At 31.7% G+C, this 15705-nt stretch overlaps 1 protein-coding gene across 1 annotated transcript; it reads left to right on the top strand.

Annotated features, from left to right (window-relative positions):
• Positions 1-3692: 3692 nt before the first annotated feature.
• Positions 3693-14881, top strand: LOC107769030 (enoyl-[acyl-carrier-protein] reductase, mitochondrial-like). Its single transcript, XM_016588206.2, has 9 exons — positions 3693-3806; positions 3926-4023; positions 10262-10393; positions 10821-10964; positions 11066-11268; positions 12080-12156; positions 12262-12340; positions 12452-12564; positions 14704-14881. The coding sequence occupies exons 1-9, from the start codon at positions 3697-3699 to the stop codon at positions 14795-14797; spliced, it is 1050 nt and encodes a 349-aa protein (XP_016443692.2). The 5' UTR covers positions 3693-3696; the 3' UTR covers positions 14798-14881.
• Positions 14882-15705: the final 824 nt, after the last annotated feature.

Below are 15705 nucleotides of genomic sequence, written 5' to 3'. Positions count from 1 at the left end.
TTTACTATGTATTAGTTATACATAGAATAATACCAAATAAAGTGTATAACTAATACATATATTAATTATACATAGATAGAAAAATACTACTAAATAAGAGATTAATAATACCAAAATCAATACATGTATTATTTCCCCCTAATACATCCTACCAAACGACCCCTTGCTAACCTCTTTTAATTTGGAAGAAAAACACTTCAATCCATGATCTTGAAAAAGTTTTATACATTTTCAAGTCCAAAGGATTATATGTCATAAACCCAAAACAAAAGAATATATTACCAAAAGGTTCTTTAATTTCCTAATGTCGAAAATATAAATTTAACATTAAACACTGCCAGTGAATTAATTGAAGTAGACTGAAATTATATTTGAGGACCAACATGACATGTTTAATGTTTTTGGACGTTGCTAGATATATTTCGACGCGTCTTAGGAACTTGATATGTTGGTTGTTGAAGCAGCATTAAATTTAAAATTCAACTTTCTTGTACTAATTAAAAAGCATCAATTAAGTGTTATATTACGTGTCATCCCTACAATTCTTTGAAATTTTATTACCCCTTTTCGGCCATATATCTTTGAATTAATAAAAACGGCTAGAGATCAGACTGATGTCCAGTTGGTTTAAAAAGTAAGAATTTATAAATTATAGGACGGTTTTAATTTCTAAGAGGGCAACAATAGAAGCATTGTTATAACAAAGGCTTACAAAATATTAAAAAGACAAAGACATATCTCATATGCTAGTGTAATTCACAAAGTAATAAAAAAGGTTAAGTGGAGACGTATAATTTAACTAAGAATATTTAAGATTAATATACATATTTAAAAAATAATTTGTAACTTATATATTGCTAATTTTCTATATACAATATAATTATTCGAACCACTAATAAAATAGTCGGTTCTAAATCTAACATTGGTACCACTTTTAAAGTTCAAAAGGAGTTTGTTTAGGTTACTTCTATTTCTAACTATTTTGGGATAAATGTTTACCGAAGAAAAGGAAGTGTTTGGATTATAATTGTCTTTTAGAACTTTTATTGTGTGCTAAAGAAAAAACTTTAAAGCGTCTCAAACAAACATAGTTTTTACTTTAGTCTTCGATACAGTAACGATAAAAAAATTATACTTTAGTGGTCAGGCGATCAGCGATATGAATTATCGCTAATCATATTTCTCCTATTTAAATAAATCTCAGGGCACCATAAATAAGCAAAATAATATTAGACCATTGAGCAAACCCATTTGTCCTTTTATCCCTTCATGTAGGGGTGTCATTATTCTTTTTGACAAAATCTGAGGAACACAACATGTTTCTTCTCTTCCACTCAACGAATTTATTGATTTTTTTCTTTTGGGGAAAAAAAATAATCATAAATAGCCTAATTTACAACTGGTAAGCGAAAAATAGCCACAATTTCAAAAGTAATCAAAAATTAGTTATTTTTTTATATAAAGATAAAATCTGAACAAAAATACCCAGCATAATTTGCTGGAAGTTTATACGCAGGAGTTCTATAATCCAATCTAGCATATTATGCTGGAACTTCCTTTTTTCTATATTTCAATTACTTGTGCTATTTTTTAATTATCAATCTGAAACTGACTAGCTTTTGTTTTCACCAAAAAAAAAATCTAAAATATTTGGTGTTGACTGTAGAAGAGTAAAGACCATTTGAAGTGTGGCATACTGTTAGAAGAGCTGGATATAAGTCAATAAAGGGGCCCACGGCCCAATTAAATGTCCATGGACTTTTTTTTACCCGGTCCATTAATTCAAAGGAGGGCAAGCAGACCATGACTTTGCTGAAGGAAAAATAAGGTGATTTTTTTTTCCAGTAAGCATTTATTACAGTATATTACAGTTGCAGTGAAGTTAGGTAACAGTTAACCTCCAAAAAGTTTAAACACGAAATCAATTGACTCTTCTTGCGTCAAATTTTAGTATTGATTATAATTGCACTACTGCTCTCCTTTTGGCATATTTGCCAGTTTAGAATGAATATACATTTTTAAAAATTAATATTGTTTACCCTTAAAAATTAGTAATAATTAAATTTATACGTGGTCTAAATTAAAATATTTATTTTATTATATATACATACTTTATAAATTTATTTTACCCTGTAACCCTAAGAGTTAACCCAAATAGCCGCTTACATAATTTTTTAAACTATAAATAGACGGCAGATATATAATATATGTATGATTTTTGTATAATATATGTGTAATTGTGTATAATCAATATATAATTTATATATACAGATTACAAAAAATAAACATTGAATCTGACCGGCTGTTTGTTTAACAAGGGATCTTTACACAAATAGCCAGCCAAATTTGTTGTTTTCTTTTTTTAGCCAGTATATACTGATTATACACATGTTGTACATAAATTATATATGTATTATATATCCTCCGACTATTTTTAAGTTAAACGATTGGGTAGATGGCTATTTAAGTTAATGACTATTTGGGTTAATTGTTCATTTTTTACTTCACCCTTGTGAAGATTGAAGGGCCCCATTATCCCCATTAGCAAGCCCAAGGAGTCTTGGGCTGATATTGTAGAACTGTAGAAGGGCAGTGGGTTCAGGTCCTGGACTGTGTACATAGTTTAACAAATGTCCAGAATATGCCATATTTCACTTTATATGATACTATTGTACAACTATTTGAGGAGTTAAACAATATTTTTTCAAACTATAACTTTTCAAGATACTCTTTGAATAGTTATAAATAATACAACGTTTCTATTATTGCTTATGTAATTTCTAGTTATTTAAATTTTACTTTTGAAAGAATATTAAGAAATTAATACTGGATGAGATCAAAATCAGAGTTATTTTTAAGTATAAAATTCATATGTTTTAATGGGAGCTGGCATGGAATATGTGGATTTTTAATTAAACATGTGGTACTGATTTATTAGTCCACATGGATATGAGATCCAATCAGATTGAATGGAACTTAAGTTGCCTCACTACAAATTTATGCTAGTCACACGATTCTGTTAAATGACAAAATATTCTTTTTGGCTCCCAGTTTAGTTATAAAATATTTTTGACAGCATTAAAATAACTAAACGTTACATACTCCAACCTCAATGTTGTTACTTACCCTTATATAGTATCAGATAAATTAATGGGCAAAATACAAAATTGGTCGGTCGGCCAAAACGAATTGTATTCGCTAACCGAATAGTATAATATATATATATATATATATATATATATATATATATAATGCATTTGTCCGCTATTATTTTTGGAAGCAACTAAAAATATACCTTTGTCTAAATTACAGTTGTGTTTGAACCATGTGTTTGCTTAATTAGTTTCGTTTTTATTAAATTTGAGTACCCTTTGGTTGTTCCGGGAGATTTTATAAATATTTTATTCTTTTTCTGTTTTGCTCTCATAAGTAACATACCAAAATATGTCTAGATAAGGTAAGAGATAAGTAAGTATAATAATTTTAATTTGATGCAAATATTTACACAATCAGTGTGAATTAATTTCATTCTAACAATTTACCTGTTTTTATTCCCAGTTACTATATCAGATTTAGTGTATAGATTTTCATAATTGAAAAGAACCGTTGCTAATTAATTTCTTTCTCACCATTCACCACTATTTAAGTAGCAACATCTAGCCCATTTTCAGAGAGTTAGACTACAGATAGAGGACTATGTCGTCACAGCAATCACATTACTTAGCCGGAGATTTTCCGGCCACCATGTCTCCGCCATCTACGGCTGTTGTCTACGATCACCACGGCCCACCTGACACCGCCACTAGGTCAAAACTCACCGCTAAATAATTATTTTATACTATCATTATATAAAAGTTAAAGTACTCTATAGATATATTTCTGTTTTATGGAATTAAGTGTAATCTTTTTTATTTAATTAATGCAGACTCACTGAAATTCCGCCGGTGAAGATCACAGAAAACGACGTGTGCGTTAGAATGCTTGCGGCTCCAATTAATCCTGCAGATATCAACAAAATAGAAGGTTCGATATATATTACTAACTATGTTGTTTGGCCATCTTTTAACAAAATTAAAGCATGGAGAAAACGTAACATGTCAACATACAAAAAATAAAAAAATAAAATGTGGCAATAGCTTCATAATGTTATTTAGGGAAAAAGAATAAAAATGTAAAACTTATTTAATGGCTTACGTGGACCACTTCTCACTTTTTTTTAAACACCCCTCCCAAATTAGGATAATGTATAGTGTTTTTACACTTTCCCTCTAGGGTAACTCGAACCCAGGACCTAACGGTCATAGGTGGAGGTGCTTTTACCAATTGAGCAAGCCTCACTTGCCTTTTTTTTTTCTTTTTTTTTTAAAACTCCTCCCAAATTAGGAGAATCTATAGTGTTTCCACACTTCCCCTCCAGCGTGACTCGAACCCAGGACCTAACAGTACCAATTCTCACTAACATTTGAGTGTATGTGGTGTTTTGGGGTGGGGCTGTGGCTGAGGAAAGTTCTTCACTAAGGACTCTCAAAATATAAAGAAGTAAACATACGAAAAAGTTAAGGGGATTCAACATATAGTATATACAGTGGCGGAGCCACCTTATAGGAAGGGGTGTCAAATGACATTATAGGAAGGGGTATCAAATGACACCCCTTCGCGGGAAGAATACACTTGTAGACAATAAATTTGCGTCAAGAAAATAATCGAGACCGAAAATATTACAACAATAATAGTATTTGATTTCAAGTAATATGATTGTACAATCTCTATGAATCCTCACATTCTTCTTTTCAATAGTAAATAAATTCAAGCGCCTTTGAGTTTGATCTTGAATCTATATTTGTTGTCACGAACAATGATCTTGAATTTACTAGCACGAACTTTGATTTGAACTCGTACTCCTCGAATCTTGATTTGTTCTTCGTTCTTGAGCTTGAACTTGATTGCTTAAAGTTTGAAACTTGTAGAAAAATTTACAGCATTTGATCCACGAGCTCTCTCATGCTTCTTGTTATAACTTCTGGTCCCTTTTCTGAGTTATGAATACCCCTATTTATAGTTATGGGAGTGAAGAGTTGTGATGAGAACAAACTCCTTCAGACCAATCAGATTGCAGAGTGATAAAGCCACATTTGATTGGTGAGAACATGTCACTTGCACATGTGGCGCGGTGTCATTGGCCTTTTAATTTATTTTGGCATGCCTTGTCATTTTAACACATGGCATGATCCTATTGGCTCTTCCGTTTGACTTAGCGTGCCACGTCATTTGACACGTGGCACCAAACTGGGTCTCTAGGAAGATGACATATTAGGCCTAATGAAGTGGGCTCATCCTTTGTAGCCCAACTAAACGGGCTAGCCTAGTCAATATTTATTGGACTTAAGTAATTAATCCAATTATATTAGCCCATAATATTTATTTGAGCTAATATATTTAAAATATCCAAATTATTTTATTGAATTTAAATCCAATAAATTTTGCATGCCTACAACACTGTGTAGGTAGGTAAAAATAATAATTTATATGTATATATATTATGTATTGTCTCCCCTTAATTTTTTCCTATGTTTACATTTATATATTTTGACAATCCTTAATGAAAATTCTAGCTCTGCCGCTGAGTATATATATATATATATATTTAAAAAAATTATAAAGCCTCAACTTAAAATATTGGTGGATTTATGGACTTCAACTTGAAGACTGACAAACTTAATGATTTGACGGATTTAAAGATTTGGGCGGACTATGACGTGTCAACTTGAAGAGCGGTGGACTTTAAACTTCAACTTGAAGAATTAACAGACTTGTAGACTTCAACTTAAAGGCTTGGAAGGCTTAAACAACTCAATTTGAAGAGTGGCGAACTTAAGGACTTCAACTTGAAGATCGGTGGACTTGAAGAGTTGGAGGGCTTGAATACCTCAACTTAAAGACTAACAGACTTGTAGACTTCAACTTGAAGGGAGGTGGACTTGAAAACTTCAACTTGAAGAACTAGCGGATCTGAAAATTTTAACTAGAAGATCGGTCGTCTTGAAGACTTGGTGGGTTTGTAGACTTCAACTTGGAGGCTTGACAAATTCGAAGACTTCAAAAAAGACTTGGAGTAATTAAACACTTCAACTTGAAGACCAAAAACTTGAAGGTTTGGCGAACTTGAAGACATAGCGAATCTCCAAACTTCAATGTAAATAATTGGCATCCTCATAAAATCGTCCCATTGAAGTACCAATTTACTATGAAGGCTTGCCCTCTTTAATAATGGGATCCAAAATTCAACAGAAGAATGATGTTTTAGCTCGATTTTCAAGTATTGATTGCATGGATTACATTTCGTCATACTTCACTTGAACAACAATTGGGGCAATATGTATATTTTGAACTTATTCGACTGAACTCAAAATGAAACTCTAAGCTGCCTACGTACTACGGTGAAGATGATCAAGTTCAGAATGGGTGAGTGTTTTTTATTTAATAGTCCTAACTTTTGCCTAGGCCGCCTCTTTCGAGGTTTTCAACCTAGCAGACTTCTTTTTTTTTTAATTTGCTAAACTTTTGCCCAGGCCGCCTCTTTCGAGCTTTTCAACCCAACGGACTTTTTTTGGGTCGTACACAATTTATACTCTTGCGGGTCAGAAGTAACATGCAGTTTATGCTCGTGTGTTAAGTAGCATAGCGACTTGCAATTTAAGCTCGTGTTCTGAGGAGCTTTGCAACTTGAAGATTTTGCTCGAATTTGAAAAGCTTTATGGCCTGAATTTTAGGCTCGTGCGTCCGGAGCGTTGTAATTTAAAGATTTAGCTTACAATTCGAAATGTTTCATAACTTCAAGACTTGCTCAATTTTGAAGAGTTTTGCAACTTGAAGTTCCACTCGAATTTGAAGAGCTTCGTGACTTGAAGATTTAGCTTAAAGTTGAAGAGCTTTGCAACTTTAACGCTTTGCTCAAATTTTAAGAGTTTTATAACTTGAAGACTTTGCCGAATTTTAACATCTTGAAGTTTGGCTCGAATTTAAAAAACTTTGTGATTTGAAGTCCTTGTTCACCTTTGAAGATCTTTAGACTTGAGTCTTTGCTCGTATTTGAAGAGCTTTGCGACTTAAACACTTTACCCAAATTTGAAGAGCTCTACAACTGGAAGACTTTGCTCGAATTCGAAGAGCTTTATGCCTTAAAGATTTAGTTCAAAATTAGAGAGTTTCGTGACATACAATATATACCCATATACTAAGAAGCATTATAACTTGCAGTTTAGGCTCATGCGTTAAGGAGCATTGCAACATGCAGTTTAGGCTCGTGTATTGAGGAGCATTATAACTTGCAGTTTAGGCTCGTGCGTTAAGGAGCGTTACGACTTGCAGTTTAGGCTCATGCGTCAAGGAGCATTTCAACATGCATGGAATTTTCAGTTTCATCTTCGGATGAATACTAGCCCTCATTCTCAGCATCGTGTGCTTCTATTTCATCATGCGGTTCAAAGCCAAGAAACCTTTGATCTCCATTTGTAGCCATACTCAATTCTATATCATGCGCACGAGTTGCTAGTTCTTCAAATATTTTGGGCTTTATGCCTTGTAAGATATAGCGAAGACTCTAATGCATGCCTTGAATGCACATTTCGATGCCAGAAATTTTCCTAAGGTGATCTTTGCAGTTGAGGCTTAAGTTCCTCCGGCGATTGATAAAGTCAATAACTGGCTCATCCTTTCCTTGATGAGTGTTTGTAAGTTCGATCATGATTACGATGTGTATTGTGCTATAAAAATGATTGAAAAACTCTTGTTCCAACTGCTCTCAATAATCAATAGAACCAGGTTCGAGATCTGTGTACCAATCGAATGCATAAGTCCCAGTGTTGTTACATGTCTCGACGAAATGCATCACATGTTGCTTGGGATTTTCTTTTCCATAAAATTGTTGAAGCTTTGGAGGTTGATATCCAGTAGGCATCTTCAAGTTATCAATCTGTTGTGTGTATTACTTTGCATATGTGAGGGAAGATTTAATCGAATGATCAATTTTATCTTTAATTGTCCCCATGATGAAGTCCTTCAATTGATCAACATGAATTAGACCTTCTAAAGAAACTTGGATCTCTTTGCCCACGATTGTTTGCCTCGCAGAGAATTCTCCATCTTCTTTATCTTCGGAAAGCTCTACAAGTGCTTGAATTGATATTGCTTCTGCTAAGCTCTCGATCTCACTTGCTAACTTTTCGAGGCGAGTATCTCGATCCTTCATATACTTGGCCAACTTCTCAAGTGCTTTGGTCAAATTTGCAAGTTGTTTTTCCATGATCGAATTGTTAGATCTTGTTCTTGAACATAGAAAAGAAGAGATGGGAGGTAGAGATGGTCCCATTGGGTGTTCCAGAATTTGTAGACAATAAATTTGCGTCAAGAAAATAATCGAGACCGAAAATATTACAATAATCGTAGTATTTGATTTCAAGTAATATGAGTGTACAATCTCTATCAATCCTCTAATTCTTCTTTTCAATAGTAAATAAATTCAAGCGCCTTTGAGATTGATCTTGAATCTATATTTGTTGTCACGAACGATGATCTTGAATTTACTAGCACGAACTTTGATTTGAACTCGTACTTCTCGAATCTTGATTTGTTCTTCGTTCTTGAGCTTGAACTTGATTTCTTGAACTTGAACTTGATTGCTTAAAGCTTGAAACTTGTAGAGAAATTTACAGCGTTTGATTCACGAGCTCTCTCTTGCTTCTTGTTATAACTTCTAGTCCATTTTTTGAGTTATGAATACCCTTATTTATAGTTGTGGGAGGGAAGAGTTGTGATGAACTCCTTCAGACCAATCAGATTGCAGAGTGACAAAGCCACATTTGATTGGTCAGAACATGTCACTTGCACATGTGGCGCGGTTTCATTAGCCTTTTAATTTATCTTGGCATGACTTGTCATTTTGACACATGGCATGATCCTATTGGCTCTTCCGTTTGACTTGGCGTGCCACATCATTTGACACGTGACACCAAGCTGGGCCTCTAGGAAGATGACATATTGAGCCTAATGAAGTGGACTCATCATTCGTGGACCAACTAAATGGGCTAGCCTAGTCAATATTTATTGGATTTAAGTAATTAATCCAATTATATTAGCCCATAATATTTATTTGAACTAATATATTTAAAATATCCAAATTATTTTATTGAATTTAAATCCAATAAATTTTGCATGCCTACAACACTGTGTAGGTAGGTAAAAATAATAATTTGTATGTATATACAATGTATTGACTCCCCTTAATTTTCTGGTATGTTACTTTTATATATTTTAACACCCCTTAATAAAAAATTTTGCTCCGCCACTGAGTATATATACATATTAAAAAAATTTAACCTCTCTACACGGTGTAATTTTTTATGAAGGGGTGTCAAATTAACACCCCTTCTATAGAAGTAGCTCCGACAAGGGGGGTGGAGGGGGGTTCAAATTATTTTTTTTCTGCCTTTAAAGTGGGATTAGAAAGGACAAGAAAAGAAAAAAATAAGGAAAGTCAAAGCGTGATCTATTTTTATTTGGAGCTTAAGTTTTATACATTGAAGATTTGAAAAATATTTTATATTTATATAATCAGATTATTTGTAAAATAACTATATATGCATGATAAACATTAATTGATCACTAGTTGGATTTTGAAGTAATATCTAAGAGTTTTTATTCTGCAGCAAATCTTTTTGTTTTATTATAATCTCAGGGTCTGGCATTTAAAATAGGATTTGACTCGATATTTTGTTGGGATAGCATTAATTAAGTACGTATTGGATCGGATTCTGTTCCGAGTAATATATTTCGGTCTATTTTAATTGATTTTTTTTATTGTTTTCACGTATATTAAGGAATTTATCTTTTAACATTAATTAATAATAAAATTAATCATATTAATCTTAATTTATTCCTTAAAATATAAGAAAAAACTCTTAGGCTCTTTACTTCAACGGTAACTTTGAAAAAAAGAAATTAATTACTTCTTGATATCTAAAAAAATTAAATATTATGGACTACAAAAAAATGGCCAAAAAAACCAACTAAAGTGGACTAGAGAGAATAGTATTTAATCTTAATGGCGCTCGGGACGAATTGACTCATCACATTTTGCTTTTATTCTTTACTCTTTTAGTCTCTTTTTCTATCCCTATTTACTATTTAGTATTAAATAGTTTCTGAATATTATTAGAATAATATATACTTCTTAAATTTTGCTGAATAATTAATTGATCAACAGGAGTATATCCAGACCAGTCACCACTACCAATAATTGGTGGAGGGGAAGGGGTGGGAATTATACATTCTGTTGGCTATGCTGTTAAGGCTCTTTCACCTGGAGATTTGGTTATCCGTTTCCCTTATATTCAAGGTAATATTTTATGTGTCTTATAATTACCATATTTTACAGATTCATTACTCTGGTAAAAAAATTATTCAGACAAAACCAATAAATACACCACATATATTTGGATGTAGACTTCTCTTGCTTAATCATTATTATCTATGCGTAACACAAGTCTATAGTGAATTGTTTCTACATTGCATCAGGATGTAAGATCGACGCAGCTTCTATATACTGACGGTATAAAAAATTTATGTACTATCAAATAATATTAAAAATTGTAGCAACAAAAAATTGTCTATAATAAGGGTAATTAATAACTCTTAAATAAAGTAGACGATCAGCTACAAAACGTTAAATTACAATGTGATAACTGTAAAAATTCTTTGCATGATCAGTATATATAAGTTAAATGCGATAATTAATTAATGTTGTAGCTTTATGTTGTGCTCAGGGTCATGGCAAACCTACATTGTACAAGAAGAAAGTATGTGGCACAAAATTGATAAAAGCACGCCAATAGAATATGCTGCCACTGTTTCTGTAAATCCAGTGAGCGCCTTGAGAATGCTCGATGAGTTTGTTACTTTAAAACCAGGTTAATTTGTCAAATCTCTTTAATTAATTACTTAGTGTTTTATTGTTTAATTCCCTCTCTTTTTTTACTCATTAATTTGTGTGTTTAATTTCCATAAATAGGAGACTCGATTGTGCAAAATGGAGCCACAAGTATTACGGGGCAATGTATTATTCAGCTAGCTCGACTTCGTGGAATTTATAGCATTAATATCATCAGAGATAAGCCAGGATCTGATGAAGTTAAAGAAAAATTAAAGAAAATTGGTGCTGATAAGGTGTTTACTGAGAAAGAGTTGAATGTCAAACGTGTCAAAAGTCTCCTGGTATTATTATACTAAAACTCATTTAATTTTCGTTTTTGATTGCATGTGAGTTGATAATTTTCTCGCACGGTCACTGTATTTTAGCCATTAAAAATCACAAAAAATTGTATTCACTAACAATAAAGTTACTATTCCCATCGGTCCATTTTAATTAATTATTTTAGCTGTTTTAACACATATTAAATATTTTATATTTTTGCATTAATTAACAATAAAAATGACCATATTAACCTTAATTTGTTCATTAAAAATATAACAAATACTCATCGGCTCTTTATTCCAAGGGCAACTTTGGAAAAAAGAAATTAATTCTCTTGATATCTGAAAAAATCAAATATTATGGACCACAAGAAAAATACCAAAAAAATAATTAAAATGGACCGGAGGGAGTAAAATTTATCCACGATGACAGGGAAAAGGGGCAGCTCGGTGCACAAAGCATCTCGCGTTCACGCAGGATGCGGGGAAGGACCGCACCCCAAGGTGATGTGATGTTGGAAGCATATATTCTGATGCAAACATCAGTGGCTGATTACATGGCTCGAACTCGTGACCTATAGGTTACATGAAAATAAACTTTACCGTTGCTCCAAAACTCTCTTTCTTATCCACTATGATGGTATATTCAAAAACTACTATAACGATAAGTTATATTAGTTAAATTATGTATTTCTTTAATGTAATAGAAAATAATATTACAATGTTACTAGTATATTGGATTTAACTTAGTGATCATATGCGAAATTAACCTTACGTTTCAAGGATGATAATTGATTACAATTAACTTCTTGTTTTTTGTTGCATGATCTAGGGTGATATATCTGAACCTATTTTGGGTTTGAACTGTGTTGGTGGCAATGCTGCTACTTTGGTCGTCAAATTCTTGAAGTAAGACAGCTATTTTCAATTTAATTTTCTTCTTAAGTTAAAGTATTCAGCTTTCAATTATAAGTGATTAATTATAATTAACTTCTCACTGCATGTTCTTTCCAGGCAAGGTGGTACTATGGTTACATACGGAGGGATGTCGAAAGAGCCAGTTACTGTATCTACTTCATATTTCGTATTCAAGGTTAGTTTCAAACAGAGAAATGGGACTATTAATAAACATTAATTATTTTTTATTGTTATATAATTGGATTAGAGAAAGAATGCCAGATATTTAATGGGATTTTTGTTGAAGGATATTACGTTGAAAGGATTCTGGTTACAAGAATGGAAATTAGATCAAGCAAAATATAGGGATTGGATCGATTATCTCTTGGCCCTAGCTCGTGTTGGAAAACTGAAATATGAGTAAGTTCTTTTTTACTTGTTCTTTATATTCCCAAGTCATATGCACGTGAAAGGATAGTTTGGACTGTGAAGCATATTAATAAGAAGTAAACTCCTTAATTTTAATTTGTATGGTTAAGAAATAAAGAAAAACTCTTAAGTTTGTGATCTAAAAAATGTCACATATTTATGTACCATAAAATTTTTAAAAATTATGATTTTAAACATGTCATATTATTTGTATGGACTGTAAAAACTTTTCATTAAAGAAATATTAAAACAATATCATTATTTTTAAAATGGGCTAAGAAAAAAATAATATAAAATAAAATGCAACCAAGGAAGTACATTTTAGTTAATACTATACTAAAGGCCAAGGGTCAGCAAAAGTAGAGAATTAGACTAAAAAGGTTGGAGAGGCGATGGTAGATGAAAAAACATTAAGCAAAAGGAGTACAAAAACATTTATCAGTCATTTGGAACAAGATAATACATTTTTCGGTGCCAAACATTAGTTCGTTTTAACAAATTGAATGTGTCTCTAAATATTTGATATGTTAGAAAATAAGAAGCCATTAAATAATGTTTTTATAAATCTAATAATTCCAATAAGTGGAATATTAATTATGTGAGACATTTGACGAGAGGTACTCCCTCCTATCCATAACAAGTGACTTTTTGGCCTTTTTATTTTAATTCAAAATAAGTATCATTTTTACATAATCAAGAATGAATTAACTTTAATTTGTCAAATTTGCCCTTATTTACGAATCTCAATGTGTCAAGTTAACAATATACAAATTTTAATTAAGGGTAATATAATCAAATTTTTTTTTTAGGAGTTAGAATTTTCTTAAGGGGTGTACCAAAGACAAAAAAGTCACTTATTGTGGACCGGAGGGAGTAAATACTCCATCCGTTCACTTTTACTTGTCGACTATGGACTTTGCACACCTCTTAAGAAATAATAAATGAAGTACATAATTTATCATGATACCCATATTAATTGGTGCATATTTTTAATAGATTTGAGAGAATGATTTGAAATGAGTAATTAATACGGTGGGTATAACAGGAAAAAAAAAATTGTCTTCTCTTAATATGCTAAAAGTTACAAGTAAATATGAAAATCTATTTTTAGAATACTGGACAAGTAAAAGTAAATAGAGGGAGTATTAGTTTAGACTAAATACTCGTATGATTTAATTTATTATGTAATCCTTCATGTCCATTTTAATGGAATATTTTCACACATATTAAGGAACTCATCTTGTAGTATTAATTAATAATAAAATTGACAATATTAATCTTAATTTGTTCATTAAAAATATAACAAATACTCCTAGGTTCTTTACTCCAAGGTAACTTTGGAAAAAAGAAATTAATTTCTATTTGATATACGAAAAAAATTAAATATCGTGAACTATAAAAAAAATTACAAAAATCAATTAAAGTGGGGACAAAAAAGAATATTTTATAAGGGTGCATAGAGATCTTAAAAGACAAATAATATGAATGTGACGTTATAAACTGCAATGGGTTGGAACTCTGATACTTCGCAAGCGAGAAAATGGGGGATCATTGTTTAGTGGGGGACATAAAAATTGTGAAATTTCAGAAAAAAATAAAAAAGAATTTGAGTGAAAATGATATTTGAAAATCAGAGTTGTGTTTGAGCATGAATATATGTTTTGAATTTTTTGTGACTGATTTGAAGTGAAAATTTTGAAAAAATAGCTTTTTGAAGTTTTTCAAATTTTCGAAAAATTCTGAAATTCAACTTTAAGTGAAATTAGAATTTTTATTGCCAAATACTGAATCCCAAAAAAGTAATTAAAAAAAATCGAAAAAAGTAAAAAAATAAATTATGGCCAAACGGGCCCTTAATAAATCTAAACATTTTGAATGATTGTACAACTACCACGAGTAAACAGAACCCCTGAGAAAGGAAACGTGTGAATTGTTTGGTGATAGTAAAGTGACCTGAGAAAGAGACAGCTATTAATATATTATTATGTCGAATATTTTCCTTCTCTTTTTTGTTTTTATTTTTTTGGGTTGGGGGTAGGTGAGTCTGTAGCTGTACTAATAATTCTCTTAAATATAAAGCAAAATATCATTATCTTGACAGTGTACTGATGTTGGTCTATTCTCATACAGGATGGAGATGGTACCTTTTAATGATTTTTATATAGCTCTTGGAAAATCAATGGGAAAACAAGGAAGTCGAGGGAAACAAGTCCTTAAATTCTAAGCCATGGGAAATGTAATTTTATTGTCAAAGTATTGCAACAATTAGTTTGGAGAATAGATTCACTAGTATGGAGTCCAGTTTATTCGTAACTAGAAGTCTCAGGTTTGCGCTCTTGGTATGAAGTTGTTTTTGTTAGCGAACACTTTACTCTCAAATATAAGACGTTCCGGCGCGAATCTAGATTTAGTCAGAATCCAATTTGAATATCGGACACTAGACAGAAAATCAAAAAAAAAAAAAAAATAGATTCACTAGTTTTGAGATATATTTTCAAGTTAAATTATCGGATATTCTTCTCAATTTCACATGTTGTGATGCTGTATTTTTCAGAAGCTTTCGTGTTTGGATGTTTTTTCTTCTTTTTTTTTTTTCTTTTTTTTTCCTTTAACGGTGCCATCATTTTAAACAATTTTCAACCATTTCTTGAAATAAATGTGCAGAGTGGAAACTTTAATGTTGGTCCTTTGCGAAGATTGCTGATGTAATCAATACAGTAAAGGAGAATAACCTACACAATAAAGAAGAAAAATTAAGCATTAAATAGGGATGGATCGTATTATTTGTTTATATCCACGCAATTCAATCCATTGTTAATGCCGCATAACAATAGGTACAAATTACAAGCAAACAATATATAAGGAAATCAAATATAAAATAAAAGCATATAGGATTCTTATTGGTTAAGATAGTCTCTATCTCGGATTCTACTTCGTTTCACTTGCAAGAGATACAGTGCTATAACTACAAAGTAAGAGAATCTGTAACCCTCGAGAAGTTATACTAAATCCCGCTTTATTCCGGATTGAATGATTCTCCTATTTTTGGTTACTAAGTGCTGTAAAAGAATGCCATAAAGTTGCCTGATCTCTTTCGATAGTATGAATTAGAAAGCTTATTTTGGATAGTTT

Source organism: Nicotiana tabacum, chromosome 9 (assembly GCF_000715075.1).
Source record: "Nicotiana tabacum cultivar K326 chromosome 9, ASM71507v2, whole genome shotgun sequence".
NCBI lineage: Eukaryota > Viridiplantae > Streptophyta > Magnoliopsida > Solanales > Solanaceae > Nicotiana > Nicotiana tabacum.
This window is presented reverse-complemented; position numbering and strand designations above follow the sequence as displayed.